This window comes from Ptychodera flava, chromosome 19 (genome assembly GCF_041260155.1).
Source record: "Ptychodera flava strain L36383 chromosome 19, AS_Pfla_20210202, whole genome shotgun sequence".
Classification (NCBI taxonomy): Eukaryota; Metazoa; Hemichordata; class Enteropneusta; family Ptychoderidae; genus Ptychodera; species Ptychodera flava.
The window spans coordinates 1,143,651-1,158,335 of record NC_091946.1 but is presented as its reverse complement, the minus strand read 5'-3'; the positions used below and the strand labels follow the sequence as shown (position 1 = coordinate 1,158,335).

The window sequence follows — 14,685 nt, the reverse complement described above, 5'->3', positions numbered from 1 at the left end:
TATCGACAATTACGCTGTTCGATGCAGATTACCGATAAAAAAAATTGGTATGGCTACTCAATATATTTGGCCGCAGTTTGTGACACCGTTTATGAATTTATATATCTTCCAAAGTGGCAATTGCGCGATGCGCGAAGCAACCTATGGAAACAAAATGTCGTTTCAAGTGGCATCATGACTGAACAACGAGTATTAGTATTACTGTCTATATAGTAAAAAATTGGCCGACTAGCGGGAAATACAGTACTCGTTAAAATAAAGAGCAAAGTTAAAACAAATACAGTAAAATACTAACCGACCAGCGGAAGATAAAACACTTGCAAAGCAGAGACTAAAATGCGCAGACGTTTCGGGTGCAACCCTTCGTCAGTACTAAAAACTCGCTAGAGAAACGTGAAAACACAAGAAAGAAAAACAAAAAAGAAAAACAGCCAATCAAACAAGGGAACGATCAAACGCGTTAAAATATGCATTCATACCGGCTGGTGCCAGAGTACCGAGTTTAAAAATAGTGGCCTGTTCGAGTTTATGGCGGGTAGAGTCTGTGGTGGAAATTATAGCAGACACTGCCATGTCAGACCGACCGCGGTGGGGTGGTGTACAAAAATGCTTGGCCACCGGGTATGCGAGCTTGTTGTCGGTCACAGTGCGAAGATGTTCAGCAAAGCGATCGCCTAGGCGACGCTTTGTTTCGCCAATATATAGCATGCTGCAGCGTCTGCATTTGATGCAATAGATGATATTAGCCGACGTGCATGTGAACACGCCGGCCTTGAATGAAATTCGTTGTAAAAGTATACGGGCAGGTGTTACACACTCGACGGCCACATGATGATGTTCCAGTAGCGCAGTCGCGATTAGGTAAACTGGAACGCACCAGCCGGTCTTTGATGTTCGTGTCACGTCGAAATGCCATGATGGGAGGTACGGAAAAATATTCTGTGTATTGGGGGAGTTGGTTAAGATGGAAAACTCCTCAAAGATGATTTTACGGATTCTATGATTAAAAGGATGGTATGTTAATACAAGAGGAATGCGATCGCATTGAGAACGGGTAGTTGACTTTAACGCATCCTCCTGTGTTAGTGGTTCAACGCGCTCTTTGGCTTTGTCCACTACAGAGCGGGGATAACCCGAGCCGAGAACCAAGTGCTAATAGTGTCAAGCTGCTGCTCAAAATCCTTTTGGTCAGAACAAATGCGCCGAGCGCGTAGAAACTGTGAAAATGGAATGGATTCCTTGCACCGACGGGGGTGAGATGAGCTGAATAGAACATATGCATGAGAGTCTGTGGATTTATAATGTATGGAGGTAGACAGCGAGTCCCCAATTGATTGATACTGATATGTCAAGAAATGCAACCAATGTGTCTGAAACAGTTGAAGTAAATTTCAGTGTGGGGTGAAAATGTGAAACGAAATCAATAAAATTATCCAATTCTGTGCGGTGAACAAGATGCTGCACCAAAGCAGTCATCAATATACCGTTTAAAGAGCTCGGGAATGTGACCGGTATATGTTTGTATTATCTGTTTTTCGATGTAACCAACGAATAAACAAGCGTAAGAAGGTCCCATGCGTGTACCCATGGCAACACTGCGAACTTGTGTGTAGAATTCACTATTAAAGGTGAAGCAGTTTAAAGTTAACACTAATTCAGCTAAGCGAATTAAAACGTTTGTGGGTGGATCCATAACGTCGCGTCGGTCAAGAAAATATGCAAGGGCCTGGAGACCATCCTTATGAGGGATGGAAGTATAGAGGGCCTTAACATCAAGCGTGAATATATATCTATGGGTAACCGTAAACTTAAAGCTGTTAAAGATCTTGATGGCACGAGCTGGTCTTTGACAAAAGTGGGGAGTGTATTAACGATGCCGGCGAAAATATTGTCGAGGAATGTTGAAATGAGTTCGGTAGGGCAGGAACATGCAGAGACAATGGGGCGGCCAGGATTACTGGTTTTATGGATTTTGGGTAATAAGTAAAAGCGAGATGTGCGTGGATGTGAGATGATCAATGATTTTGCATTGTCGGGCAGAAGGTTATCATGAACTAGATCACTGATAGTACGTTTGACGATATTATTGTGTTTATTGGTGATGTCGGTGTCGAGATGTTGATAGAAGGATGTGTCAGAAATGGCAGTGTCTGCTATAATTTCCACCACAGACTCTACCCGCCATAAACTCGAACAGGCCACTATTTTTAAACTCGGTACTCTGGCACCAGCTGGTATGAATGCATATTTTAACGCGTTTGATCGTTCCCTTGTTTGATTGGCTGTTTTTCTTTTTTGTTTTTCTTTCTTGTGTTTTCACGTTTCTCTAGCGAGTTTTTAGTACTGACGAAGGGTTGCACCCGAAACGTCTGCGCATTTTAGTCTCTGCTTTGCAAGTGTTTTATCTTCCGCTGGTCGGTTAGTATTTTACTGTATTTGTTTTAACTTTGCTCTTTATTTTAACGAGTACTGTATTTCCCGCTAGTCGGCCAATTTTTTACTGTATTCCTTCACACTTGCTGCAGTTTTATCCCTCTTTTGAGGTCATTTGTAATTATTACTGTCTATATATGTAACTGACCAGTGCTAAACAATGCCAGAGATCAACAAACTAACATTTCCAGGCTACGTGAACACAAAAAAGGAAATCTGATGTTGAAAACATTGTCTGGTTCACAGTAAGTGAGGCTACCCACAAATTCCCCTTGATTTGTTGACTCAGACATTTTTTGCTAAACAGTAACCTAGTATGGTGGATTTTTTGCTCAAGGCAGTCTGTTAACAATTTTTAACTTACAATTTAAGTTCAGGATTATTTCTTAAAACTATGTTCCAAAATTATTGATTATGTTATGTTTAAAATTCAAGAGTAAATTGAATGAGAAGTCGATACTTGGAGGTGCTAAAAATTGCACACTTGTCAAGATAAAGTTATCAGCAACTAACATGGTCTCATCATACCACCTGTCAGACATGCAAATTTCCTGTGTTACGAACATTAAAAAAAATCAATACCCTTTCTTTTGCCAACACAGATGCTACTTATTCCCTCAGTTTCCTTGAAAATATTGTGTATGGCTGTCAAAAATCTATGTCGACAAAATTACAAAATTGCTATCTCCTCCGCGGAAAAGGGGTTGATCTCCTCATTATTCAGTGAGAAATCAAAAATTATGATTATCAGAACTATGGTCCTAGAATTTTTGAAATATGGACCGATTTGTTCTGTGTACAGAAGAAATTTGCTTCAGTTCAGTGAATGATCTACGTGTTTACAGATCATGGAGCATTGTGGGTAGCCTCACTTACTGTGTGGTTTGTAGGCACGCGATAGAGTTTTGAGCAAAGGGATTTATTTATGTTATCTCATTATTTAAAGCACGACATTGCCAACATTGCAAATTTTCATTACAATCTTGTCACGGTGTCGCGTTGCTAAGTTGTGTCACAATCATGTCATCATTTGTGCTATGCTCTACCACGCATGGACATATTTACAAGCTAGATGCACTTGTTACATGTAGGTCAAAATGTAATACTATAGTCTCTTCTATGTGAGATTTTGTCAGTCGTGAACGATCTTGCACAAAATAGGAAACATCATAAAATTATAAAATTAAATGTTCAAATCGAGGTTTTAATACATATGGTTAGAATATGGAAGTAGTGGGGTCAGCATAGCAACAGATGTCACGGGAAATTTCAGAACAGGTAGTGGGTTTTTTTGTTGATGAAAATGAATAAATTCTAGATTGATTTAATTTTTCTTTGTAAGTTAATACTCTGTCTTTTTTCAGTACAACTAATGTTTAATGCATACTGTACAATTAAACTGCCCGCAATACAATAATCCTCAGGACAACTTCCCGTCATCATCATCATAAATCAGGTGTCTCTTTACAGCAACAGCTTGACGCTACCCCTAAGATTTTTGCATAGGTCTGCGGAGCGGAAAGCATGCTCTGGCTATCGAGAATGCTGAAAATTTACTGCTCACATCCACGGCAATGACTGCTTATACATTAGTATGATACTGGTTGCTGGTACTTTATTGCTTGTCCCACAGTCCATCCTGTGCTTGTCCTCATAGGCATCGTGTCCACCAGACTGTTTGGATTTTAGCTTTAATTGTGAATTGGATTTAAGAAGTAACGCTACATTTGATTGACATATCATGCATATCAATTAGAACAATTGACGTCATTCGTCCCTGGTCAACAGTATGCAAAAACCTCGGCTGGCTACAGAGGCTCAACCGGAAGAGCCAAGCCTGGTGCCTGCAGGCATCTTGCAGAAGTAGAAGGTGTGACAAAACAACCCCGGAGGAAACGTTTTGAAGAATGTTGTTTGGGGCATGGCATAGACACTTTAACAGAAGTGCAGGACTACCATACTAGGTTATAGAACAACCAAATATGCAATGGCTATAGGACAACGAAATGTAAAATGGCTATAGGGCAACTAAATGTGCTATGGCTATAGGACAACAAAAACATACAATGGCTATAGGACAATCAAAATGTGCAATGGCTATAGGACAACCAAACGTGCAATGGCTATAGGACACACCAAACGTACAATGGCTACAGGACAACCAAATGTTCAATGGCTATAGAACAATCACAATGTGCAATGGCTATAGGACAACCAAACGTATATTGGCTATAGGACAACCAAACATACAATAACATTGGCCTTAGAGAACAACAACCAATCGTAAGGTGTATGAATTATTGATGACATCATTGATGACAGAGTCTATCACTGCAATTACTGTTACAGTAGATTGTACTTCTGTTATTGGATAACTGAAAACAAGCAATAACAGTACTATAACACAATAATGCCATTGCTTTGAAACAAGTCAATGTACCTGGTACTTGAACAAACACTGATTTTACAATGCAATACTCTGCTGCTGGGTGGTATGCCTCATCTAATTTGTTGTTATCAACTATGAGCAACATATTAGACTGAAAGATTCAGTTGTGTGCGGGCATTCCGGCGCACTGCGACCTTCGACCCTTTACTACGACTGAAGGCACACTGTTGAAATCCTGTTCTCCAACAAAATTTTGTTGGAACAATCATATTACAGGAATGAGTTAATTGATAGAATGTAGGGTAACAAGACCGCCCACATCACTTACTCAATGCGTGATCACGATTAGCACATGCAAAAATGTTGTCAGGCTTTTGCCCCACCTATATCCTGTCTTGTTTGTCAAACAACACAACTAGGGAATCCCTAACGTGTTTTCTCAAACTCAAAGTATTGAAATGTGAACGGCCGAAGCTATACACACATCAACGTCTGCGTCTACCGTTCCGATTTGAACATTTCGCTTTTGTAAAGCCAGGTGATCATAATGGCCGAACAATCACTGACTCATATTGCTGAGGCAGTCAGTAAACGTTCTGATGTATATAATATTATGTTGAAAACAGAGCAAAGAGACGCACTCGAGAGTTTTTGTGGTGGCGGAGATGTGTTCGCATCAAGTTTTCCTCTTTCAGCATACAGACTCATGACATTGTCGTAGCATTTTTTACAAAGGTAGGCTCTGCTACGATGTCCAGACATCAGTTCCACGGTAAAGAGTCACTTCAGTTTCTCGGTGATATTGGTCATTCTCGAAAAGATCAACCTTTTCTTCCAAGAGTCTCTGTCTCCCCGCAGACTGCACATTCTGCTGCGCTCAGCGAGAAAGACACTGTGGACTTTTTTGTAGGCATTACGTGAGTCATACAAATAACTGTATCTAAGTTTTATCTCCGCAATGCGGCTAGCTGTACATACACATGTCGTTGTTTTCATTTGCCAAATGGAGTGATTATGCAATGTCGGCCGATACAGTTGATTGACATTGTTGTGTTGACTACCGTGGTCATTATGTACATAAACAGCCAACGTGATGAATATTCAAATTACATTACCATGATTTACATATATGAGAAGTCTGTAATGTCAGTTGTGGGCAGTCCTTTTTCTTTGGAGTTTGATGCAGCCAAGTACAGTGTGCCGTCAGTTGTAGTAAAGGGTTGTAGGTCGCAGTGTACTGGAGCGCCCACACACTACTGAATCTTTCAGTGTAGTTAGACGTGTTCCAGTGAATTCAAGTAGAAGTAAAGGTTCTACATGTAACTGGATATTGCTATACTTACTTGAGAGTTAGTTTAGCATCACATCCACAGCAGTAGAAATGATCTGGACACCAGGCTTTATTCATTGTAGTTATCGCTAAAAATTAACAAAATATTTTTACAGTTGAGGCAAGAGGACAGAACAAGACTCAATAGGTTAGGTATGGCGTAAAAAGACCTTCATTCAAGCCTGTATTTAGCAACAAATGCAAAATCCAATTTTGTATTCCTAAAATTGTTCACATGCATATGAAACCTACTCTCACTGAAATCAATGAATGACAAATGATGCTGCAGTGCAGGTATAGAAGACACATGTGCATTGATGTTTTTGTCAAAATCTACATACTAAATCATTACCGTATTCTATTCTTTCAAGACACTACAGCTAACAGTAACATAATCACATCTATCTTTTTTCATTGATGAGTCACAGAGCAGAGTAGCATTTAGAATAATTCAAGGGCAAACACAAGCTTCTGTGAATGAGAAAGATTGTTAGGATATTTGTCTTGATAAAAGAAAATCAAAATAACTACAGTTTCTTATATAAAGTTTTGATATTACAAAGTATTGTCTGTGTAATTGAAAGTCTTTCATAAGATTGTGCAGACAATGTACAGTGTACCAACCTTCTCCACCAGTCACCACCTTGTTGCAGACAAAGCAGATGTTACCAAATAACTGAAACAAAATGGAGAAAAAGAATAAAGGTAAAATTAATTACATGTGTGTGTGTGTGTGTGTGTGTGTGTGTGTGTGTGTGTATTAACACTGTACACTGTGTATATAAAATTCATGAAAATGGTCTCAATCCTCATGTCCCTGAGAACATTTACATGTATCCATAAGGAATGGGTCATAGTATTATTATTATTATTATCATTATTGATCTTTATTTAAACTTGATAACTCCATAGGTGAAACATCTCTTTTTATGGAGGTCGAATAGATAAAAGAAAACAATTATAAAACAGGTCCAAAAAACTTGAAAACACAAGAAACACAGAAGTACAAATAGCAAGAAATATAACTACAAAGAAGCATCAGACAAGTAAATAGAATACAGAAAGTTATTACAAGATTTCTAGTCAGTGACTAAGAGTCCCTAATGGCTTTGGGTAGATTGTTGTATTCTTCAACACCCCAAACAGACATGGTATTTTGATAAAGAGTTGTACAAGCTTTGGGAACTTTAAGGAGGTTGTGATTGGAAGAATGCACTGATCTGGAAGGAATATAGGGATTGAACATACTAGTTATATAATCAGGGATTAGATTGTGAGTTGCTCTTTAAATTTGGGCCATACAGTTGAGATGGAGTTTCAAGTTAATCAGCAGCCAATGAAGCTGAGTATACATTTGATAAGTGGAAAGAGGCAGAACAGTGTCAAGAATAAGTCTCATTGTACGTCTCTGTAGATGCTCCAAGGCATAGATATTGTTATTGGAAGTAAAGCTCCATACATTAGAACAGTAATTGATGTGTGGTGAGATGAAACAGTAATAGAATAGATGGCGTGAGTGGAGAGGGAAAAATTTTATGTGCATGCCAATAGAAACAATATGGAATTGATATTCATAATATAATGCACTGCCATAAGCAAGTATGTCACAGGACGACAGAGGAGTCAATCTAAACATCCTATGTGAAGAATGGTTGTGGCAAGTCTATGTTTTGACAATGGTAACTATAAATCCTGGCAAAACAGTTCAGGGAGTGCCTTTCAGTGAATGTTCAAGAATATGATGTACATAGATTCAGATACATCTATGAGACAAAGGAAGACAGACACACTGATAACTATAGCACTAATAGCTAGATGACTGGTAACTAGACGACTCATAACAAGATGACTGATAACTATATAACTGGTACCTAGATCACTCATAATTAGATGACCGGTATCTAGACCACTCATAACTAGATGACCGGTAACTAGATCATGCATAACTAGATGACCGGTAACTAGATCATGCATAACTAGATGACCGGTAACTAGATCACGCATAACTAGATGACTGACAACAGTGTCTACACTACCCCTCTTCAGAATTTGACTTATATTAGAACCTTACATCCACTGAAATTTTACAACGGGCACTGAGTTGAGACATTGAAATACAAGTGATATCTTTACCTGGTTGTAGTGGGTCTCACAGTAAGCCAATCCTTTCCTTTCATAATGTTTGTGACCAAGGAAAGGCTTCTCACATTTGGCACAGACAAAATGCTGCAATCAATCAGAGAAACAAAGTAATCAAAACATCTGTTATTTCTTTACTTCTGAAGGACACATTGAAACGGTTACATATATATTCGGAAAACTACTACTTTATCTTCCCAATGTGTTCTTTATTCCATAACGATGTTCGACATTATTGTTTAGATCACAAAACACAATATGGAAATAAAAAACATTGAGAAAAGTAGTTGAATTATGGTTCAAATGGACAAAATTGAAGTACAATGGTACTGACATTCATCTGACAGCTCTATATTACTGTTTCTGTGCTATATAAATACAGGACAATGACTTGCCACTGATACATTGATGAATGAGATATCATTGCAGTGTCTTTCTACAAGATTGTTGTATTCAATAGTAAACACTGCTGCGAATACAATTTACGTGTAGACAACTTCGGCACTATACACAATATGAGCAAAGTATTACACTCTTTTGCATCTATCATCGAACGCTCAACTTCATGTGAATGTTGATACATCTCATGAATTCATCAGTGTGTTTCCTTTGAAACTTCATGAGTTGATAAGGAACTTCCTAAGAATTTCCAGACGCCGCCGAGCTGGCGACAAGTTTATGTAAACATGTAGATACTGTGTAGCTGACTGTGTGCACCTAACCGACCGACCGACGTGAACGTCATATTCCTACGGGATACTTACCGTTACATTAGCGATTCGTTCAAAAATAATGGGCAATATGATGCAGTGAGATTAAAACAGAAGTTTCAGCCAAGTAAATTTTATGTGTGAATTTCAATACCACAACTGAAATGCGAATATGATACATGATAACAACAGATCGCCGTTACAAAAATAGTTTTAAATTTGGCGGCATAGTTGACAATTGCAACATTGTACAACTGCCTATCTGCATGCACAGTACACACTTCCACCGACAAAATGCAACGTGGTTTACGACACCATTTCTGATGCGAAGACGCATCTTAAAACTTCCCTTAAAAGTTGTTTCTTATGGTGAAATTGCATCGATAACTGGAGTCTCTAAATCAACAGCGTACAGTATCTGCTGTAAGTACGAGAGAACAGGCTCCCTGACAGCCAGTGATAGACCAGTGTGAGAACCCACCTGAGTTGTGGACAAAAGTTCTCCAACATATTGAGTTATACAAAAGGCGGCAGCCAAGTATTTACTTACACGAAATCAGAAGAAAACTTCTTGATGATAACGTATGTACGGTCGAAAACATGCCATTGCTGGCGACAATCCACCGAGCGATAACCAAATACCTGAGCATGAGTCGAAAGAAATACTAAGTCTTGCCGCTGAATCAATGACTCCAGCTATCGAACAATATACACTGGAGTTCATAGAAACTGTTTCTGACTACAATATAAATCAAATTCATTGGTTTGATGAGTCTTCGGTGATCCAAACTACAGGCAATCGTCGTTTTGGACACGCAGAAATCAGAACACTGGCAGTTGAAATACAACGGCATGCATCGAACGCTACATACACGATCAACCTCCTTGTCAGTGCTACGGGTGTCGATCATTCCGATGTGATCATTGGCCCATCAAACGGGTTGGAGTTACTGAACTTTTTCGATGAGGCTGTTCAGGTTACTAATAATTTTGGCAATCCGTGTTTGGCCGTTGGTGACTGTGTGGTTATGGATAATTGCGGTTTCCACCACACGCGATATGTTGAACAAAATCTCCAACGACTATTGATTTGATTCGACTGATTTACCAGCCACCACATAATCCCCAGTTCAACGCTTGCGAGCCGTGTTTCAACTATATAAAGAGTGAGCTTAGATCTAATCAAGATTTTGCTTACAGGTTCACTGAACTAGCGACTGCTAATGCCATAGCAAACATTACTCCCGGTGCTTGTCGTTTCTTTGCGAGAGAATGTGGTTTCATTTGAAAATGGGACCATCATCATTCGTAATTGTCACGATAAGTTACGCACGTACATTTGTGCTGGCGTGAGGAAATGAACCAGCGCGATGTTGACTTTCAAAATGAACCAGCGCGATGTTGACTTTCAAAATGAACCAGTGCGATGTTGACTCTCAAAATGAAAGTTCGACTAAAATTTTTTTCTCACTTCAAATGTGAATCTTAGTTTCCAATTTCACACATTCTGAAGCGTTTCTTTGTCGGCCAGGACTCTGCACAGCACAGAGCATGATATTTAGGCACGCGACCTTCGGCAGTTGCTTGGTTACCAGACGTAAAATTTTCTTTCAGCATGGCTAAAAATAGCAGTAGAACTGGACTAGAAGTTGACATTTGTTGATCATGAACATGAGATTTCTGATGGTCGAGCAGTGTCCAATCTTTGATTTAATCTGATATTGTTGCCTAGATACAAAGATCTTTGTGCACCATAGTATTGGAAGTGAACATTAAACACAAATTCCGATGACATTTTCATGAACAAAACTCATTGGTACCATGTACAAACCAACGAAAGTCTGAAGCATCGAGCGCTCCCGCGACCACTGACTGTGCATTCTATGTAAAGTGAAAATAAATGTGGCGCACGCGTGTTGTGTGCCCCAGCAAGTTTTATTTGTTGGTGCCGTTTTGTCTGGTCAGTTTGTAGCTATATTATTATTACATGGTTAAGGCCGTGAACTCTTTGAGGAAGTTCCTTATCAACTCATGAAGTTTCAAAGGAAACACACTGATGAATTCATGAGATGTATCAATATTCACATGAAGTTGAGCGTTCGATGATAGATGCAAAAGAGTGTAAACGTACAGCACAGTGCAGTAAAGTACAGTCTATGGGTATGAAAGAGAGAATCCTATCGATCAAAACAAACTTGACATACTGAACATGTCAAATATCAACTCAGGGTGAATTCAGGTTACCTCAACATGCCAGGTCTTGCCAAGAGCATGGACAACACGTTCCTCAATTGGACGACGACATGCACCACAAATAGGAATGCCCATTTTGTCATGGCAACGTAAACAATATAGTTCTCCTCTAACTTCCCTGGCATCAGCAGTTAATTCTTCCCTGTTGAATAAAAACACATTATATGTATATCATTTTGATGATAATGGCTACTATATCACAGAATATACCAGATAGTTCAACATAGCTACCATATCACAGAATATAGCAGATACAGTAGTCTCAAACATGGCTACTATAATATCAAACATATCAGAGAATACACCATAGTCTCAAACATAGCTACCATATCAGAGAATATACCAGATAGTTTGACATGGCTACTATATCACAGAATATGCCACTGCCAGATAGTTCAACATGGGTACCATTGCAAAGCATACACTAGATAGTCTTTTAATCATCTTCTTAAACATTTCTAAAAGAGAATATCTTTATAATTTCTGACACTTTGAACACACAAAGAAACCTTATATATAGGTCAACATCACAGTTCTTATACACCTTTTTTTAATTTCACTACATAGGATCTGATTGTCCACTCTCAATGCCAATTTCTACAATGGTATAAAAACACTAACATAGATACAGCTGAAAGATCAACTGCCTTTAGAGAATGTCAACAGGTTTAAATAGTAGATGTGCACTAAAGGCTCTTGAAAACGCCTTTATTATCACTTAAAGATGGAGAGACAGTTGTTCTATCAGTCTACATAATTTTCTTTCACACTTTTCTTAAAAATACAGCTGAGATATGTTCAATTGAATTAAGAAGTAAATTTTACTCACCCACAATTCTTACAATTGAAATGGTACGGGTGATAGGTTTCCATTTGAAACTTCAGATGACCTTCAATAATGATTGTACTGAAATAGAGACAGACACTGCGTTGCTTGCTGTTTGTTCTAACACAAGTGACAAACAGTAAGGATAGAATAAAGGTGTTGGTCAATGCACTACAAGTAGAAGTTCTAAAGCTAGTGGATGTTTCAAGCAGTAGTTTTGACATTGGGATGAGATGAGCAAATGGATTACTATTATTGTTGTTATGCATTGACCAACAAATTTTTGTCTTTGTATTAGAGTTCACTTACAGGTAGGTTGGTATTATTATCAAAATTAATATTATTTTGAACATATCCATCAAGGACTCACTGCTAAAATATACAGATGAAAGGTATGAATACTCACTGGCAACGGTAGCATACATATTTTCCAGAAGCTGTACAAGAGAATAAGTACAAGATTTATTAGCACATGCTGACACTTTCTCATGTATGTCAAATGATTGACATAATTTTGTGAACACATGTACTAGACTAGCACCATCAATTAAACTTGACCATTCCAATTCTATTTCAAATTCATTTTCCAAGTACACATGGGTATCCCTCCTTTGGATTAAAAAAAATTGTAATATCTGCCAATTGTTGAATCATTTACACTGCAACTGCAAAGTTGATATGCTTCATATTCATCTCCATTGATACTGATAAGGGAAAATAAAACGTACATCAAGAAATTTGGAACAGTATATAGATGGTGTAGCAACTTACTTTCAGCTCTTTCTCTCATGTGACATGGCCTACACAGAGCTCTGTCCAAGAAAAAAAAAAAATAATAAAGTGCTACATGTATTTAAAATGCTAAATCTTTCTTGAATTTCAAAAATTATATGGTTGCTTAAGAAATATTGACAATGTGAGATCACATCAATGACAGGACTTGCTTTCCCAGAAGAAATTACTGTATCTCATACCAACAGCATCAGTTTAAACAACTCTGTGTAATCATGGCACTGTTTTGTAGTAATATTTGACAAGATTTCTCATGATGAAGATGAGATTATTTGGTTGATAAATTTTGATGCATTTTGCGAGCCCTCCTATAGCACTTGGAAACAACTGGACCCTTTGGGCTTACGTTGATTTGTAAAACTGTTCAGTGTGAGCCCAGTGTTTGCCAGTGTTACTCTTGGATATCATTGTTTTGCAATCCAAAAAATATGAAAAATTGTTGGTGAAACACTAATAATGTAAAACATGGATTGTGTAAAACAAAGAAATACCGTATACCTGTTTCTACTCTTGACAAATCCAGTATCGGAGAGAATAGTGGCACATATCTGACACATGAAACAGTCTGGATGCCAACTCATATTCATTGCACGAATTACACGACCAATTACAAATTCACCTATAACAAAGTGAAAACATCGACTAGAGTAGCCACACAACTACCACACATTTCTCTTTCTCTTCAGTTAACACTAATATTTCAAACTCCTCATACAGGTTATGCTTGTAACATTTCTGCAATAATCATAATTCAAATTGGGATTGAGTGAATTAGTCAAATTGTTATATGTGAACAATAAAAAGATGGAATTCAAAACTTGGTGTTACAATTATTTGTCACTGACATGCATGAACTCTGTGTAAATTGTAGTGGTGAGTTACTATGATGTTCTATTATCATCACCATTTGTCTGAGTATATGTACCTGTCACAGAATATTATGAGGTTATTACAAAAATACCGCAAAGGATGCACTCAGACATTGGCGCCGCGCATCGCCCTCCGCTTCGCATCGGGCAATACGCAGCGCCAATGTCCTCGTGCATCCTTTGCCTTTGCGGTATTTTCGTAATAACCTTATTATTATTCATCTTACATTCCTGATTAGGGCATCAAAATGTCAAAGTAGTGACCGTTTTCGTGCAATGTCAACAATTTTTCTTCCGATTTTATCGCGCCAGTGTGGAACGCTATCTTGGACGCACTTCTGCAAGTTTTGGCAGTCTCAGTTTTGGAGTGTGTGCACTACACACATACGTACGTACAGAGCGTGCATGAGACTTGTTCTGGCACTCGTCCAAGGGGTCCCTTGAAACCGTTCTACAGTGAACGCGCAGATACAGCAGCCGCAGGGAATGGGGCGCCTTGAAACCGTACGTGTTACGGAACGGGCATTCCGTACGGCTTTTTTAGGACACTCAAAATTCTATTGTTCTCGATGGTAGACATATAATAATACATAATATTTCTTTGGATGGTTTCCATTTCTGGATAAAAAGTACTACTAAGACTTACCACAGCGCCCACAGCATGGAGCAAATAAGACATGGAAGTCATGCTCACAATACTTGCGACCTTCAAACTAAAAATGAAATGTCACAATTAGTTACAATGCTACACTTGTGTAATGACAAGTTGGGACTGAAAATTTTCACAGATATATGTGTATGCTACAGTGGACCTGAACATGTAAAGGAGTTTTATGCATGGCATATATCCTGCTTTCTAACTGGTATGTTTATATTTGTACAACTGTGCTCTCCCTGGCCTTTTAAAATTGTTAGTAAATTTACGAATTTGGTTTAAAAAATAT

General features: G+C 38.4%; 1 protein-coding gene across 2 annotated transcripts in view; it reads right to left on the bottom strand.

Annotated features, from left to right (window-relative positions):
• LOC139118346 (LIM and senescent cell antigen-like-containing domain protein 1) overlaps nucleotides 1-14,685 on the bottom strand; it is a 39,256-nt gene that overhangs the window by 4,759 nt on the left and 19,812 nt on the right. For both annotated transcript variants that reach the window (XM_070681617.1, XM_070681618.1), the window contains exons 4-12: nucleotides 14,388-14,454; nucleotides 13,371-13,491; nucleotides 12,852-12,892; nucleotides 12,487-12,517; nucleotides 12,084-12,161; nucleotides 11,246-11,396; nucleotides 8,286-8,378; nucleotides 6,777-6,828; nucleotides 6,166-6,241 (exon numbers count right to left, since the gene is read on the bottom strand). In XM_070681617.1, the coding sequence (XP_070537718.1) occupies nucleotides 6,166-6,241; nucleotides 6,777-6,828; nucleotides 8,286-8,378; nucleotides 11,246-11,396; nucleotides 12,084-12,161; nucleotides 12,487-12,517; nucleotides 12,852-12,892; nucleotides 13,371-13,491; nucleotides 14,388-14,454 (710 nt within the window). The remainder of the gene's footprint in view (nucleotides 1-6,165; nucleotides 6,242-6,776; nucleotides 6,829-8,285; nucleotides 8,379-11,245; nucleotides 11,397-12,083; nucleotides 12,162-12,486; nucleotides 12,518-12,851; nucleotides 12,893-13,370; nucleotides 13,492-14,387; nucleotides 14,455-14,685) is intronic.